General features: G+C 50.9%; 1 protein-coding gene across 10 annotated transcripts in view; it reads left to right on the top strand.

The window, feature by feature from the left end:
• Positions 1-18,732, top strand: part of LOC121568042 (protein Aster-B) — a 90,103-nt gene that overhangs the window by 48,857 nt on the left and 22,514 nt on the right. For all 10 annotated transcript variants that reach the window (XM_041878602.2, XM_041878596.2, XM_041878599.2 and 7 more), the window contains one exon: positions 17,605-17,824. In XM_041878602.2, coding sequence (XP_041734536.1) covers positions 17,708-17,824 — 117 coding nt within the window. In that variant the 5' untranslated portion in view covers positions 17,605-17,707. The remainder of the gene's footprint in view (positions 1-17,604; positions 17,825-18,732) is intronic.

The raw sequence follows: 18,732 nt of genomic DNA, 5'->3' as shown, positions 1-18,732 counted from the left end.
CTATCTGCCACTGTCTCTCTTTCTCCCTCACACTCTCTCTGCCACTGTCACTCTCCCTCCCTCACTCTCTTTTTTCACCGTGACACTCATTCCCTCACACTCTCTCTGCCACTGTCACTCTCTCTACCTCACAGTCTCTCTGCACCTTCACTCTCCCTCACACTCTCTCTGCACCTTCACTCTCCATCCCTCACACTCTCTCTGCAACTGTCACTCTTCCTCCCTCACACTGTCTCTGCACCTTCACTCCCTTTCCCTCAGACTCTATCTGCTACTGTCACTTTCCCTCCCTCAGACTCTCTCTGCCACTGTTACTCTCTTTCCCTCACACTCTCTCTGCCACCGTCACTCTCCCTCCCTCAGACTCTCTCTCTGCACCTTCGCTCTCCATCCCTCACACTCTCTCTGCCACTGTCACTCTCCCTCCATCAGACTCTCCCTGCACTGTCACTCTCCCTCCCTCACACACTCTCTGCCACTGTCACTCTCTCTCCCTCACACTCTCGCTGCCAATGTCACTCTCCCTACCTACACTCTCTTTGCCACTGTCACTCTCCCTCCCTCACACTCTCTGCCACTGTCACTCTCCCTCCCTCACACTCTCTCTTCCAATGTCACTCTCCTTCCCTCACTCTCTCTTCACCGTCTCTCTCTGTACGGTCCCTCTCCCTCACTCCACACTCTCTCTGTAACTGTCACTCTCCCTCCCTCACATTCTCTCTGCCACTGTCACTTTCCCTCCCTCACACTCTCTCTACACCGTCACTCTCTCTCCTTCACACTCTCTCTGCACCGTCATCTCCATCCCTCACACTCTATCTGCCACTGTCTCTCTTTCTCCCTCACACTCTCTCTGCCACTGTCACTCTCCCTCCCTCACTCTCCTTTTTCACTGTGACACTCATTCCCTCACACTCTCTTTGCCACTGTCACTCTCCCTCCCTCACAGCCTCTCTGCATCTTCACTCTCCCTCACACTCTCTCTGCACCTTCACTCTCCATCCCTCACACTCTCTCTGCCACTGTCACTCTCCCTCCCTCACTCTCTTTTTTCACAGTGACACTCATTCCCTCACACTCTCTCTGCCACTGTCACTCTCCCTTCCTCACACTCTCTCTGCACCTTCACTCTCCCTCCCTCAGACTCTCTCTGCTACCGTCAATCTCCCTCCCTCACAGTCTCTCTGCACCTTCACTCTCCCTCACACTCTCTCTGTACCGTCCCTCTCCATCCATCACACTCTCTCTGCCACTGTCACTCTCCCTCCCTCAGACACTCTCTGTCACTCTCCCTTCCTCATAGTCTATCTGTACCTTCACTCTCTTTCCTTTCACTCCCTCTGCCACTGTCACTCTCCCTCCCTCACGCTCTCTACACATTCACTCTCTTTCCCTCAGACTCTCTCTGGCACCGTCACTCCCCATCCCTCACACTCTCTCTGCACTGTCACTCTGCCTCCTTCAGACTCTCTCTGGCACCGTCACTCTCCATCCCTCACACTCTATCTGCCACTGTCACTCTGCCTCCCTCACACTCTCTCTGCCACTGTCACTCTCCTCCCTCACGCTCTCTCTGCTACTGTCACTCTCCCTCCCTCAGACTCTCTATGCACTGTCACTCTCCCTCCCTCACACTCTCTCTGCCACTGTCACTCTCCCTCCCTCAGACTCTCTCTGGCACCGTCACTCTCCATCCCTCACACTCTCTCTGCCACTGTAACTCTGCCTCCCTCACACTCTCTCTGACACTGTCACTCTCCCTCCCTCACACTCTCTCGGAAACTGTCACTCTAACTCCTCAGACTCTCTCTGCTACTGTCACTCTCCCTCCCTCACACTCTCTCTGCCACTGTCACTCCTCCTCCCTCACAATCTCGCTGACACTGTCACTCTCCCTCCCTCAGACTCTCCCTGCATTGTCGCTCTCCCTCCCTCAGTCTCTCTGCACCTTCACTCTCTTTCCTCACGCTCTCTCTGCCACTGTCACTCTCTCTCCCACACGCTCTCTCTGTACCTTCACTCTCTATCCCTCAGACTCTCTATACCACCGTCACTCTCCCTCCCTCACACTCTCTCTGCAACGTCATTGCCCTCCCTCACACGCTCTCTGCCACTGTCACTCTTCCTCCCTCACACTCTCTGTGCCACTGTCACTTTCACTCCCTCACTCTCTCTCTTAACCGTCACTCTTACTCACTCACACTCTCTCTGCCACTGTCACTCTCCCTCCCTCACACTCTCTCTGGCACTGTTACTCTCCCTCCCTCACACTCTCTCTTCACCTTTACTCTCCCTCCCTCAGACTCTCTCTGCCACCGTCACACTCCCTCCCTCACACTCTCTCTGTCACTGTCACTCTCCCTCCCTCAGAGTCTCTCTGCATCTTCACTCTTTTTCCCTCACACTTCCTCTGCCACTGTAACGCTCCCTCCCTCACGCACTCTCTGCACCTTCACTCTCTTTCCCTCACACTCTCTCTGCCACTGTCACACTACCTCCCTCAGACTCTCTCTGCCACTGTCACTCTCCCTCCCTCAGAGTCTCTCTGCACCTTCACTCTTTCCCTCACACTCCCTCTTCCACTGTCACTCTCCCTCCCTCACGCACTCTCTGCACCTTCACTCTCTTTCCCTCACACTCTCTCTGCTACTATCACTCTCCCTCTTTCACGCTCTCTCTGCACCTTCACTCTCTTTCCCTCACACTCTCTCTGCCACTGTCACACTCGCTCCCTCATACTCTCTTTGTCACTGTCACTCTCCCTCCCTCAGACTCTCTCTGCCACTTTCACTCTCACTCCATCACGCTCTCTCTGCACCTTCATTCCCTTTCTTCCACACTCTCTCTGCCACCGTCACACTCCCTCCCCCACACTCTCTCTGCACCTTCACTCTTCCTCCTTCAAACTCTCTCTGCACCTTCACTCTCTTTCCCTCACACTCTCTCTGCCACTGTCACTCTCCCTCACTCAGACTCTCTCTGACACTGTCACTCTCCCTCTCTCAGAGTCTCTCTGCACCTTCACTCTCTTTCCCTCCCACTCTCTCTGCTACTATCACTCTCCCTCCCTCACACTCTCTCAGCCACTGTGACTCTCCCTCCCTAACACTCTTTCTGGCACTGTCACTCTCCCTTCCTCACACTCTCTTTGCACCTTCACTCTCCCTCCCTCAGACTCTCTCTGCCACATCACTCTTCCTCCCTCACACTCTCTCTTCATCTTCACTCTCCCTCCCTCACACTCTCTCTGCACATTCATTCTCCATCCCTCACACTCTCTCTGCCAAAGTCACTCTCCCTCCCTCAGACTCTCTCTGCCACTGTCACTCTTCCTCCCTCACACTCTCCCTGAACTGTCACTCTTTCTCCCTCATGCGCGCTCCTCACCTTCACTCTCCCTCTCTCATGCACTCTCTGCACCTTCACTCTCTTTCCCTCACACACTCTCTTCCACTGTCACTCTCCCTCCCTCACGCGCTCTCTGTGCCTTCACTCTCTTTCCCTCACACTCTCTCTGCTACTATCACTCCCTTTCCCTCACACTCTCTCTGCCACTGTCACTCTCACTCACTCATACATACTCTGTCACTGTCACTCTCCCTCCCTCAGACTCTTTCTGCCACTGTCACTTTCCCTCCCTCACACTCTCGCTTAACCGTCACTCTTTTCACTCACACTCTCTCTGCCACTGTCACTCTCCCTACCTCAGAATCTCTCTGCCACTGTCACTCTCTTTCACTCACACTCTCTCTGCCACTCTCCCTCCCTCACACATTGTCTGCACCTTCACTCTCTTTCCCTCAGACTCTCTCTGCCACTGTCACTCTCCCTCCCTCAGAGTCTCTCTGCACCTTCACCCTCTTTCCCTCACACTCCCTCTTCAACTGTCACTCTCCCTCCCTCACGCGCTCTCTGCACCTTCACTCTCTTTCCCTCACACTCTCTCTGTCACTGTCACTCTTCCTCCCTCACACTCTCCCTGCACTATCACTATCCCTCCCTCATGCGCGCTCTTCACCTTCACTCTCCCTCTCTCATGCACTCTCTGCACCTTCACTCTCTTTCCCTCACACTCTCTCAGCCACTGTCACTCTACCTCCCTCAGACTCTCTCTGCCACTGTCACTCTCCCTCCCTCAGAGTCTCTCTGCACCTTCACTCTCTTTCCCTCACACACCCTCTTCCACTGTCACTCTCCCTCCCTCACGCGCTCTCTGCGCCTTCATCTCTTTCCCTCACACTCTCCTATGCTGCTATCACTCCTTTCTACACTCTCTCTGCCACTGTCACTCTCCCTCCCTCATACTCTCTCTGGCACTGTCACTCTCCCTCCCTCACTTTCTCTGTCACTGTCACTCTCCCTCCCTCAGACTCTTTCTGACACTGTCACTCTCCTTCCCTCACACTCTCTCAGCCACTGTCACTCTCCTTCCCTCACACTCTCTCTGCCACTGTCACTCTCCCTCCCTCATGTGCTCTCTTTACTTCACCGTCACACTCCCTCCCTCACACTCTCTCTGCCACTGTGACTCTCCCTCCCTAACACTCTCTCTGGCACTGTCACTCTCCCTTCCTCACACTCTCTCTGCACATTCACTCTCCCTCCCTCAGACTCTCTCTGCCACGTCACTCTCCCTCCCTCACACTCTCTCTGCATCTTCACTCTCCCTCCCTCACACTCTCTCTGCACATTCACTCTCCATCCCTCACACTCTCTCTGCCACAGTCACTTTCCCTCCCTCAGACTCTCTCTGCCACTGTCACTCTTCCTCCCTCACACTCTCCCTGCACTGTCACTCTCCCTCCCTCATGCGCGCTCTTCACCTTCACTCTCCCTCCCTCATGCACTCTCTGCACCTTCACTCTCTTTCCCTCACACTCTCTCTGTGACTGTCTCTCTACCTCCCTCAGACTCTCTCTGCCACTGTCACTCTCCCTCCCTCACGCGCTCTCTGCACCTTCACTCTCTTTCCCTCACACTCTCTCTGCTACTATCACTCTCCCTCTTTCACGCTCTCTCTGCACCTTCACTGCCTTTCCCTCACACTCTCTCTGCCACTGTCACTCTCCCTCCCTCAGACTCTCTCTGACACCGTCACTCTCCCTCCCACACGCTCTCTCTGCTACTGTCACTCTCCCTCCTTCACACTCTCTCTGCCACTGTCACTCTCCCTCCCTCAGACTCTCTCTTCACCGTCACTCTCCCTCCCTCACACTCTCTCTGCAACTGTCACTCTCTTTCCCTCAGACTCTCTCTGCCACTGTCACTCTCTTTCCCTCACACTCTCTCTGCCACTGTCACTCTCCTTCCCTCACACTCTCTCTGCACCGTCACTCTCCCTCCCTCACACTCTCTCTGCCACTGTCACTCTCCTTCCCTCACAATCTCTCTTCTCCGACTCTCTCTGCAATGTCCCTCTCCATCCCTCACGCTCTCTCTGCCACTGTCACTATCCCTCCCTCACACTCTCTCAGCCACTGTTACTCTCCCTCCCTCACACTCTCTTTGAACTGTCACTCTCCCTCCCTCACACTCACTCTGCACCGTCATCTCTCTCCCTCACACTCTCTCTGCACCTTCACTCTCCCTCCCTAAGACACTCTCTGGCACCGTCACTCTCCCTCCCTCACACTCTCTCTGTACCTTCACTCTCCCTCCCTCACACTCTCTCTGCACCTTCACTCTCCATCCCTCACACTCTCTCTGCCACTGTCACTCTCCCTCCCTCAGACTCTCTCTGCCACTGTCACTCTCCCTCCCTCAGAGTCTCTCTGCACCTTCACGCTATTTCCCTCACACTCCCTCTGCCACTGTCACTCTCCCTCCCTCACGCACTCTCTGCACCTTCACTCTCTTTCCCTCATACTCTCTCTGCTACTGTCACTCTCCCTCCCTCATGCTCTCTCTGCACCTTCACTCCCTTTCCCTCAGACTCTCTCTTCCACTTTCACTCTCCCTCCCTCAGACTCTATCTGCCACTGTCACTCTCCATCCCTCACATGCTGTCTGCACCTTCACTCTCTTTCCCTTAGACTCTCTCTGCCACTGTCACTCTCCCTCCCTCACACTCTCTCTTCCACTGTCACTCTCCCTCCCTCACACGCTGTCTTCACCTTTACGCTCTTTCCCTCAGACTCTCTCTGCCACTGTCAATCTCTCTCCATCACACTCTCTCTGCACCTTCACTCCCCCTCCCTCAGACTCTCTCTGCACCTTCACTCTCTCTCCCTCACGCTCTCTCTGCTACTGTCACTCTCCCTCCCTCAGACTCTATCTGCCACCGTCACTCTCTCTCCCTCACACTCTCTCTGCCACTGTTATTCTCCCTCCCTCAGACTCTCTCTGCCACTGTCACTCTCTTCCCTCACACTCTCTCTGCCACTGTCACTCTCCCTCCCTCAGACTCTCTCTTCACCATCTCTCTCCCTCCCTCACACTCTCTCTGCACCGTCACTCTCCCTACCTCAGACCCTCTCTCTCACTCTCCCTCCCTCAGACTCTTTCCGCCAAGGTCACTCTCTCTCCCTCACACTCTCTCTGCCACTGTCACTCTCCCTCCCTCACACTCTCTCTGCACCGTCACTCTCCCTACCTCACACTCTCTCTGTACCGTCACTCTCCCTCCCTCACACTCTCTCTGCCTCTGTCAAGCTCCCTCCTTCTGATTCTCTCTGCACCGTCCCTCTCCCTCCCTCACACTCTCTCTGCTACTGTCACTCTCCCTCCCTCACACTCTCTCTGGCACTGTCACACTCCCTCCCTCACACTCTCTCTGGCACTGTCACTCTCCCTCTCTCAGACTCTCTCTGCACCTTACCTTCACTCTATCTCCCTCACACTCTCTCTGCCACTGTTACTCTCCCTCCCTCAGACTCTATCTGCCACCGTCACTCTCCCTCCCTCGGACTCTCTCTCTCACTCGCCCTCCCACAGACACTTTCTGCGACGGTCACTCTCCCTCCCTCAAACTCACTTTCCCACTGTCACTCTCCCTCTGTCAGACTATCTCTGCCACCGTCACTCTCCCTCCCTCACACTCTCGCTGCCAATGTCACTCTCCCTCACTCAGTCTCTCTCTGCACCTTCACTCTCTTTCCTCACTCTCTCTCTGGCACTGTCACTCTCCCTCCCTCAAGCACTCTCTGCACCTTCACTCTCTTTCCCTCACACTCTCTCAGCTACTGTCACTCTCCCTCCCACACGCTCTCTCTGCACCTTCACTCTCTCTCCCTCACACTCTCTCTGCCACTGTCACTCTCCCTCCCTCAGACTCTCTCTGCCACTGTCACTTTCCCTCCCTCAGACTCTCTCTGCACCTTCACTCTCTCTCCCTCACGCTCTCTCTGCCACCGTCACTCTACCTACCTCAGACCCTCTCTCTCACTCTCCCTCCCTCAGACTCTCTCTTCACCGTCACTCCCCCTCCCTCACACTCTCTCTGCCACTGTTACTCTCCCTCCCTCAGACTCTCTCTGCCACTGTCACTCTCTTCCCTCACACTCTCTCTGCCACTGTCACTCTCCCTCCCTCAGACTCTCTCTTCACCATCACTCTCCCTCCCTCACACTCTCTCTGCATCGTCACTCTCCCTACCCCACACTCTCTCTGTACCGTCACTCTCCCTCCCTCACACTCTCTCTGCCACTGTCATGCTCCCTCCTTCTGATTCTCTCTGCACCGTCCCTCTCCCTCCCTCACACTCTCTCTGCTACTGTCACTCTCCGTCCCTCACACTCTCTCTGGCACTGTCACACTCCCTCCCTCACACTCTCTGGCACTGTCACTCTCCCTCTCTCAGACTCTCTCTGCACCTTACCTTCACTCTATCTCCCTCACACTCTCTCTGCCACTGTTACTCTCCCTCCCTCAGACTCTATCTGCCACCGTCACTCTCCCTCCCTCAGACTCTCTCTCTCTCACTCGCCCTCCCACAGACACTTTCTGCGACGGTCACTCTCCCTCCCTCAAACTCACTTTCCCACTGTCACTCTCCCTCTGTCAGACTATCTCTGCCACCGTCACTCTCCCTCCCTCACACTCTCTCTGCCACTGTCACTCTCCCTTCCTCACACTCTCTCTGCCACTGTCACTCTCCCTCCCTCATTCTCTCTGCCACTGTCACTCTCCCTCCCTCACACTTTCTCTGCTACCGTCCCTCTCCCTCCCTCACACTCTCTCTGCTACTGTCACTCTCCCTCCCTCACACTCTCGCTGCCACTGTCACTCTCCCTCCCTCACACTCTCTCTGCCACTGTCACTCTCCCTCCCTCAGACTCGCTCTCTCACTCGCCCTCCCACAGACTCTCTCTTCACCGTCACTCTCCCTCCCTCACACTCTCTCTGCACCGGCACTCTCCCTCCCTCACACTTTCTCTGCTACCGTCCCTCTCCCTCCCTCACACTCTCTCTGCTACTGTCACTCTCCCTCCCTCACACTCTCTCTGCCACTGTCTCTATCCCTCTCTCAGACTCTCTCTGCATCTTCACTCTCTCTCCCTCACACTATCTCTACCACCGTCACTCTCCCTCCCTCAAACTCTCTCTGCCACTGTCACTCTCCCTTCCTCACACTCTCTCTGACACTGTCACTCTCCCTCCCTCATTCTCTCTGACACTGTCACTCCCCCTCCCTCACACTTTCTCTGCTACTGTAACTCTCCCTCCCTCACACTCTCTCTGCCACTGTCACTCTCCTTCCCTCACACTCTCTCTTCACCGTCACTCTCTTTCCCTCACACTCTCTCTTTACCGTCACTCTCCTTCCCTCACCCTCTCTCTGCCACTGTCACTCTCCCTCCTTCACACTCTCTCTGCACCATCCCTCTCCTTCTCTCACACTCTCTCTGCCACTGTTACTCTCTCTCCCTCACACTCTCTCTGCCACTGTCACTCTCTCTCCCTCAGACTCTCTCTGCACCTTCACTCTCTCTCCCTCATGCTCTCTCTGCCACTGTCACTCTCTTTCCCTCAGACTCTCTCTGCCACCGTCACTCTCCCTCCCTCAGACTCTCTCTGCCACTGTCACTCTCTTTCCCTCACACTCTCTCTGCCACTGTCACTCTCCTTCCCTCACACTCTCTCTTCACCGTCACTCTCTCTCCCTCACACTCTCTCTGAACCATCACTCTCCCTCCCTCACACTCTCTCTGCCACTGTCAATCTACCTCCTTCAGATTCTCTCTGCACCATCCCTCTCCCTCCCTCAGACTCTATCTGCCACCCTCACTCTCCCTCCCTCAGACTCTCTCTCTCACTCTCCCTCCCTGAGACTCTTTCTGCCACGGTCACTCTCCCTCCCTCACACTCTCTCTTCCACTGTCACTCTCCCTCCCTCAGACTCTAACTGCCACCATCACTCTCCCTCCTTCCCACTCTCTCTGCACCATCCCTCTCCCTCCCTCACACTCTCTCTGCCACAGTCACTCTCCCTCCCTCACACTCTCTCTGCCACAGTCACTCTCCCTCCCTCATGCGCTGTCTGCACCTTCACTCTCTTTCCCTCAGATTCTCTCTGTCACTTTTACTCTCTTTCCCTCAGACTCTCTCTGCCACTGTCACTCTCCCTCCCTCAGACTCTCTCTGCCACGGTCACTCTCTTCCCTCACACTCTCTCTGCCACTGTCACTCTCCCCCCTCACACTCTCTCTGCCGCTGTCACTCTCCCTCCCTCACACTCTCTCTGACACTGTCCCTCTCCCTCCCTCATGCGCTCTCTGCATCTTCACTCTCTTCACCTCACACTCTCTCTGCCACTGTCACTCTCCCTCCCTCATGCTCTCTCTGCACCTTCACTCTCTTTCTTTCAGACTCTCTCTGCCACTGTCACTCTCCATCCCTCACACTCTCTCTTCCACTGTCACTCTCCCTCCCTCACGCACTCTCTGCATTTTCACTCTATTTCCCTCAGACTCTCTCTGCCACTGTCACTCTCTCTCCCTCACACTCTCTCTGCACCTTCACTCTCTTTACCCCACACTCTCTCTGCTACTGTCACTCTCTCTCCCTCACACTCTCTCTGCCACCGTCACTCTCCTTCCCTCACACTCTCTCTGCACCGTAACTCTCCCTCCCTCACACTCTCTCTGTTACTGTCACTCTCCCTCCCTCACACTCTCTCTGCACCATCACTCTCTCTCCCTCACACTCTCTCTTCACCATCACTCTTCCTCCCTCACACTCTCTCTGCACCGTAACTCTCCCTCCCTCACACTCTCTCTGCACCGTAACTCTCCCTCCCTCACACTCTCTTCACCGTCACTCTCTCTCCCTACGTCACTCCCTCCCTCTTCTACTCTATCAGCCTGTGTGTGCCTGTGAATATTTGATACAACTAGTGATTGCGAGATTCGAGAACACCCTTGCTTGGATACAGACATAGCGGGCGCACCAGTCAAGAGGAAGCGCTGACAAACGCATGGGGAACAGGGCGCACAAGTCAAGAGGAAGCGCTGACCAACACATGGGGAACAGGGCGCACGAGTCAAGAGGAAGCGCTGACAAACACATGGGGAACAGGGCGCACCAGTCAAGAGGAAGAGCTGACAAACACATGGGGAACAGGGCGCACCAGTCAAGAGGAAGAGCTGACAAACACATGGGGAACAGGGCACACCAGTCAAGAGGAAGAGCTGACAAACGCATGGGGAACAGGGCGCACCAGTCAAGAGGAAGAGCTGACAAACGCATGGGGAACAGGGCGCACCAGTCAAGAGGAAGAGCTGACAAACGCATGGGGAACAGGAGGGGAGTCTGTGAGTGAGAAGGGAGGGAGGGAGGGAGGGAGGGAGGGAGCAGCCTCAGATAGATAGACACAGAGGGATAGAAATAGGCTGTTTACTAGCCTCAGTACACTCTCCAAAGAGAACTGTCTGTGCTCTCTCTTCTCTCTGCTTCCTCTCATCCGCCTGGCATGCTCCGGAACCCATCCTCCCCCCTTCCCCTCCTCCTCCTGTCCCTCCTCCTTTCCCCCATCCGTGGCTACCGCTGGTTGAATGAAGCCTTGGCTTGAAAGGGGGATGATCGCATCGGAGCTGGGTCTACATGGCTACCAGGTTAGTGGGGAGGGAGAGAGCAGCCTGCCTGTCTGCATGCAGAAAGACAGACACACTTGTGCTGCATTCCAGTGCTGAAGATGTAGATGGGGGTGGGAGTGGAAGGTGAGTGTCAGTCAACAGCCCAGTGATCCTCTTGGCAGGTGTTGTCATGGGGACGTAATCTAGCTCGTTATTAAGAGATCACGCTAGCAGGAGGAGATCAGAGCCCTAAGCCTGCTAAATGAAATCTCCCAGGGCTCTCTCTCTTCTCTTCTCTTCTCTTCTCTTCTCTTCTCTCTATTCTGTTCTGTTCTCTCCCGGGGAGAGAGGAGGAGAAGGAGAGCTACTCCTTTCTCTATATGAGGATATGTTGGATGAACAGCTCTTCGCTACTCCTTTCTCTATATGAGGATATGTTGGATGAACAGCTCCTCGCTACTCCTTTCTCTATATGAGGATATGTTGGATGAACAGCTCCTCGCTGCTCCTTTCTCTATATGAGGATATGGAGGTTTTTGAGTGCATCACAGCAACCAACGGAGGCTGGATGTTTGTGAACAATGTAAAGGATGCTGTTGTGCCTATGATTGACTGGTGAGGAGTTGGGACGGTCGATCATCATGGATATGGTGGCCTTGTAATTCTGTGGCCCCAGGGGATTGGGAGTGTGGGGGGGGTGTAATGTGTTTATTGTATGGAGTTTATTGCATGGGTGTGTTTATTTGATGTTTCAGTGTGGTGTGTAAGAGAGTAGCTAGTATTACCTTGTGTGTGTGTGTGTGTGTGTGTGTGTGTGTGTGTGTGTTTATGTATGTGTGTGTGTTGCCGTTGAGCTCGGTCCACCCCTGCCCTTTGGAGCATGGTGAAGCACAAGGTCCATTGCCAGATGGGTATTTTCCAGGGTCAGCAAAAGCGGCATTGAGAACAAGGCCCCTCGGAACAGCCCGGAACTCTGGGCATTATGAAGTGAAGCGTTGCCCTCCTCATTTTGATAGCCTGAGTCCAGAGATTTAGAGCACATTACAAAAAGACAGCAACAAAGTGTCACCAGCAGACGGATTTGCTTTTCTCACTGGGCATGTGTAGAGTACCAAGCTCATTATAATGCTTTTCAACCTGCATCTTATTGCTCAGTGTTCATTCTTTGACCATCATTTGCTTATGTGGTCCATATTTGGTCTATTTGTGTTCCATGTGCAGTCCAAGTGCATTGTTTTGTCGTTCTGCTGCGGTATATATAGTCTATGTTCTTATCAACCTTATCTTACATACAATACAGTCGGGAATGTGATTGTTTCTGGTGCTGTAATGCAGATGAGCCCAGCTGCTTCCCTGCCTTATGGACCTACTGTAGCTCCACACACAACCTGTTCTCAGGGCAATTCATATGATTTGGTATGTACATTTAGTATGATATATTACATTACTTTAGGATACATTATGAATGTAACAATATCATACAAATTAGAGGACGTACAGTATCATACGTTTTACCCAGTCGTACAGCAGCATAATAATTGCTTTAAGTAACATATTATACATCTTGGCGACGTATAGTATTATACGTCTTTCTCTGAGGCCAGGTTGCTTGTTGCGTAGTAACAACAAAGGAGAATTATGGGCAGAATTGATGTTGGTGGTTAGGTGAACTAACGACAAAGGTTAGACTAATTTACACAGTAGGTTAGGTGAATTGGGTTAAGGTTAGAATTAAGGTTAGGGGAAGGGTTAGTTAAAATGCTACAGTTGTCCTTGACGCGACTCGTACGTGCAACCTTTGGATTGCTAGACGGTCGCAGTATACGCTCATCCATCCTCCCCTACCAACCTCACTACCTTCGTTTCTGTCTAAAGTAACTAGAACATTAGTAGGTATCATATATCTTGGAGCTGCTCAGAAATACAGTAAGTATAGTATGGCTCTGAAGCCAGGCTTCAAAACAGTATTTAAATGATGTCATTAGATGGCATGTTGAGTATTATACTAATGTAGCAGGGGAAAAGGCACAGGTTACCCAGTTCTACCCAGTCTTCAATCAAAGTAAACCATGATAGTGTTATCTCTCCCTCCCTCTCCAAATCCCTTATTTCCAGTTAAAAGGCAAAGCTCAACAGAAGGCCTGTCTCTGCCCAGTAGATTATATATAGAAGCATATTATGAATATTTAAAGACATTCTCTCTAGTCACAGTTGCTATAGCAATATTCATATAGATGGTGCTTTGTTGTGCTTCATTCTTGGGGGCGAGAAGCCAGATAGGCTTTTTAGCTGTTTACCAACAATCCACCATGCATTGTCTCTCACTAGTCATAACAACCACATAATTTTCTCTTACGAGTCATAATAACCACATCCACCACGTCCTCACACGGCATTTCATGGAGAGGATGGTGTGGTGTAGGGAGCATGTCCCTACCGTTGCATGCAAAGGGTTCCCATGGTCATTAATTTTAACCCATTACCCTCCTGTTGTTGTATTGGAAGGTGTGTGATAAATGTTTGGCATTATATACAAATGGTGCAGCTACTTTAATGTTGTGTGTTATTGTTCTGGGTCAGCTTCAGGTATAGGCTAACATCCAGAAACAGCTGTCTCTATTGTTCTACAGTAGGATGCCATTCTTACCGCCCATGCATCTGTTCTCTCCTCTCGTGCTGCACAAACGGGAGACATTTACTTGACCGTAATATGTAATGGCCTGTCACATACGTTACGTTTGGTTCATAGAGTATCCCATTGTAGCATGTGTATTTATTCCTCGTGTTATTTTTTTCTTTTTTTCTGTATTGTTTGGAAGGGCCCGTAAGTAAGCATTTCACTGTTAGTCTACACCTGTTGTTTACAAAGCATGTGACAAATAACATTTGATTTGATTTGGCTAAGGTTATGACTCTCTTGTCTGACAGTACATGTTAGCAGCATGTGTACCTGGTCTTGTCTAATGAGCAAAGACCCACACTACTTGGAATGAGCTGATCAAACCTCCATTCATATGCTGAGGATGTATCCATGTTCCCATTGTTTTGTTTTGTTTTGTTTTATCTCAAGAGGAGAGCACTGCCGAGAATTCCTCCTAGATGAAAAGCAGCCTTTTTCATGTTAAGTGATGTGAGATCCAACTCTGAAGGCTCATGATAACTGGCTGCACTGTTCTAAACATTTTTCAGACACACATTCAATGCATTTAGGCTCTAGGCATGCAATATTAGTTGGCTTAGGTTGATAATGAATGTTTTCAAAGACAGATACATAGGTTTCTATCCATTCAGATGACAGAGAACAGAGTTGACAGCAGGTGATGTCAGGGCCTGTGATCATTATGACCCTGTGGTCAGTCAAAGCCATTACCCTTATGGAGTGAGACTGGCCATAATGGGGTTATAAACCCACAGGTAAAGGTGATGATGATGACTGGCAGATATCTGACTGGGTAGTTTAGGTACGGTGTGTCCAGTGTGCTCAGCTCAGATCTTAACTCTGTCTGGATCTGTGGATCTGATGAAAGTCAGGTGAGAGTGAGACTATTAGTAACTGAGCCAGGATGTGACATGAAAGAGGATGCAGCTCACACAGCCCACTGGCATATGAGAACTGTTCTGTGTGTGCTTGTGTGTGTCAGTGTCTGCGTCAATGTGCGTCCAGGTGCATCTGCGTTCTGTGGGTGTGTACGTGTATACTTCTGTTTATGTGTGTGTGTGTGTGTGTGTGTGTGTGTGTGTGTGTGTGTGCCTGCAGTATGTGTGTGTATCTCAGACAGACTCTGGGTTCAGACAGTGATTAACATGCAGGAGAAATAGCAGTGTCCTCTGCCTTGTGCCAGCTCACTGCATTATTCACGGATACCACAACACTACATATTATGAGGGCAGCTTGTGAGACATTTCATGTACACTCATATACATCCTGTGCACTTTTGCATGCATACATTGACATATACCGGTACACACACATTTTTGTATAAAGGTACATAGGCTTATACTCACAAATGCTCAAACATATTCTGAATCATTGTTGTCTTGTATGTTGAAGTATTATACAGTAGGTACTGTACGTGTGCATGCAATCAGTTCTCCAAAAACCTGCAGTACGTTTGTACAAACACAAACACACTTTTGCTTATCAAATAACAACACCACATAATTTGTTTCTAACCACAATGTACTCTATCAGAGCTGATGATCCATCCATTCATCCCATTAGTTAGATGAGAGATCAGCTCTGGGTACTGCAGAGCACAGTGCACCTGGTCTGTATCCATGCAGACAGACAGTGTCCACCAGTACTAATCACTATGATTTAGTCTAAGCTGCATGCAGGGCTTCTTTTAAACAGTAGAAAGGTATAATTGCTTCACTTATTTTCTTTGAGGTGCGTAACGCCACATAACGCCACTTCAAGTAACCAGGCCTGTCCTGCGCCCAGCCACACAGATCACTGACAGCTAGGTCTTCTGTTACTCTGCCTTCATTATGAGTAGGTCCTGGCTGCAAACAGCGCCTACCTGGGATTCTGTGGATGCGTCCGAAATGGCACCCAGTTCCCTATATAGTGCACTATCTTTGACCAAAAGCAGTGCATTATAAAGGGAATAGGGTGCCATTTGGGACACTCCCTGTGCAGGCTGGTCTCAGAGACGTAACATAATAAACATGTTGGCCTGTGGTTCAGGAAGGGAAGCATCCCTCGCTCCACTCCTCCACTCCTCCACTCCTCTCCTCCTTTACTCTCCTCCTTTCCTCTCCTCCCCTCCTCTCCTCCTCTCCTCCACTCCTCCCCTCCTCTCCTCCTCTCTCCTCCTCTCCTCCTCTCCTCTCCTCCTCGTCTCCTCTCCTCTCCTCCTCTCCTCTCCACTCCTCCCCTCCTCTCCTCCTCTCCTCTCCTCTCCTCCTCTCCTCCTCTTCTATTAGTGCTGCATTTTTCTCTACCTCTATCCAATCTGTCTGTCTTGATCATCTGTAATATGGGCAGTATACAATGGCCAGGAGAGTTTGACTGGGTCAGAACCAGAGACCTTTGGGAAGGCTGGAGATGGAGGAAGAGGGAGTAGATAAGTAGATAGAGAAAGATTGATGGAGAGAGCGAGAGAGAGGCTGCCACCGTTCCCCCTGTCCCCTGCTACAGTGTTCTCTGGTCATCTTTTCAGCTTGTGTTCAGATTGACTATTGCACCATACCTCAACTGAATATCAACAACATTATAATAACCATGGTACTTAACTGTCCCTGTTACTCTGAGGCTCTGCTCATGGACTTGTTCTCATCTGTCCAGATTAGTTAGAAAAGCCTTATTTTGTCTACAGCTCATCTTTCCATGGTGTCGATGACTTGTTCAGTCTGAAGAGATTGAAAACAGCACCTACATCATTAGGATTTTTAAGCATGAAAATGGGATTGCAGAAAAGCTATCCAAAAAAGGTTTAACTGTCAATGTCAGGCGGATTAAGGATAATTATTTTCCAAGGATAATTTTTCAGTGTGTATTTACGCGTGCACCCCGGGTGAGGGTTTGTCCTGGCTCTTTAAAGATGCAGTTGGTTGTTTATACATCTCAATAAGCAGCAGTGGGATATGACATCCATAATCTGACTCATGGTTTTCACTAATCCTCATGACTCGCGTAGAGTATGTGATCTGTTTTTGACCATGCAATTTTTTTTTGGTGTTAGCTGCTGCTGTTGTTGTTGGTATTGGTCTGTGGGTTATGTAGGCTTGCTGCTGTTGTTATTAACTGTGTTAGTGGGTGGCTTTCAAGCCTATTTGCCGTGATGTAACCTGATTACTCACTCCGGGGATGAATGGGAGCATGGGTCTCAGTCTTTACATGGTACACTAGCAGGCCTAGCATTGCCTGTGGGACGGCAACACATTAGCATAATTTACATTTAGCCAGCAGCATACCACCCTGCATTCCACTGCTGGCTTGCCTCTGAAGCTAAGCAGGGTTCGTCCTGGTTGGTCCCTGGATGGGAGACCAGATGCTGCTGGAAGTGGTGTTGGAGGGCCAGTAGGAGGCAAAGTGATTGGGGACAGGGCAGTGATTGGGGACATTGCCCTGTGTAGGGTGCAGTGTTTTGGATGGGACGTTAAACGGGTGACCTGACTCTCTGTGGTCAGTAAAGATCCCATGGCACTTATCATAAGAGTAGGGGTGTTAACCCTGGTGTCCTGGCTAAATTCCTAATCTGGCCCTCATACCATCATGGCCACTAATCATCCCCAGCTTCCAATTGGCTCATTCATCCCCCTTCCTCTCCCCTGTAACTATTCCCCAGGTTGTTGCTGTAAATGAGAATGTGTTCTCAGTCAGCTTACCTGGTAAAATAAGGGTAAAATGAAAACACTAAAAAACATGGCTTACACTTAGATAAGGTGTTTAAATGAACTGTAGAGTGGTACTATTAGTTACTCCTGTGTTATTAATGTAATGTGTGTCATTGTTTTGTAATGGGTTTTGCTCCATCCCTACATTTACAAACAGTGCAGAATATGCAGTTTCATGATGTGATGAAAGAGTTTAGAGAAGTAGAATTAATACTCTCTCTCCCTCTCTCTCTCTCTTTCTCACCCCCAGCACTGCCAGTAACTCAAACAGGAGCACGCCTGCTTGCTCGCCCGTCCTGCGTCCTAAACGCTCGCGCTCGCCCACGCCCCAGAGCCTGGAGCCTGGTGAGAACATGGTGGAGAAGGGCCACTCGGACCACTCCTCTGACAAGTCCCCCTCCACCCCCGAGCAAGTGGTCCAGCGAACCTACTCTCTGCAGTCCGCCCGCAGCGGAGGCAAGAACTCCAAGGTGAGCCTCACTGCGCAGGTGGACCGTCTCCGTCTCAGGGCCATCCTCTTTCCACCAATCACGCTACAGTACAGGACAGGATCATTGACCTCTTCCACCAATCACACTACAGCACAGTAGAGGATCATAGTCCTCTTCCACCAATCACACTACTAGAGAGTACAGTACAGCATCATAGTCTCAAATAGTACCGCCAACAGTGCCGTTTTCAAAATGACTTGTTCATCATACAGTGCATTCTTAACTCACAAATAAATAATGTCAGCCTGGCCTATCACTTCAGTTCAGCAAGATATTTGTATCATCCCTGAACACCACTTCCAATACAATCTGAAATCAACATTTATCTGGTGATCACTGAGGTGATACAGGGGGATTAATCATGTTTTGTGATAAGATTTTTGTTTTAAATACTGTTTACCCCTGACATAATGTCTTGATAACCTCCAAATGTTGACAGTAAAGTCTTATTGGTGGTCCTCTGTAGCTCAGCTGGTAGAGCACGGCGCTTGTAACGCCAAGGTAGTGGGTTCGATCCCCGGGACCACCCATACACGAAAAATGTATGCACGCATGACTGTAAGTCGCTTTGGATAAAAGCGTCTGCTAAATGGCTTATTATTATTATTCTAGCATTCCATAAAACATGTTCTGTATGAAATGAACGAGAAGGAGTGAGATATAGTCATATCTTGTGAAATGACATGGTTTTATCAGCTTTTATTTGCAATTTCATAGTGATTTTACCCCCATCATACCTCAGCATCGGCACACCATACTGGATCAAACATGACATCCTCATGTAGCTCCAATTTACAGTGGTACAATGTACTCCTGATACAGGGTGCTATGACTCTGATAGGGTAATGTCCAACTCCCATCCTCAAACTATAGGTCAAATCTAGACC

Source organism: Coregonus clupeaformis, chromosome 6, assembly GCF_020615455.1.
Source record: "Coregonus clupeaformis isolate EN_2021a chromosome 6, ASM2061545v1, whole genome shotgun sequence".
In the NCBI taxonomy this organism is placed as follows: domain Eukaryota; kingdom Metazoa; phylum Chordata; class Actinopteri; order Salmoniformes; family Salmonidae; genus Coregonus; species Coregonus clupeaformis.
The sequence above is the reverse complement of the archived record's forward strand: the minus strand, read 5'-3'. Positions and strand labels throughout refer to the sequence as shown.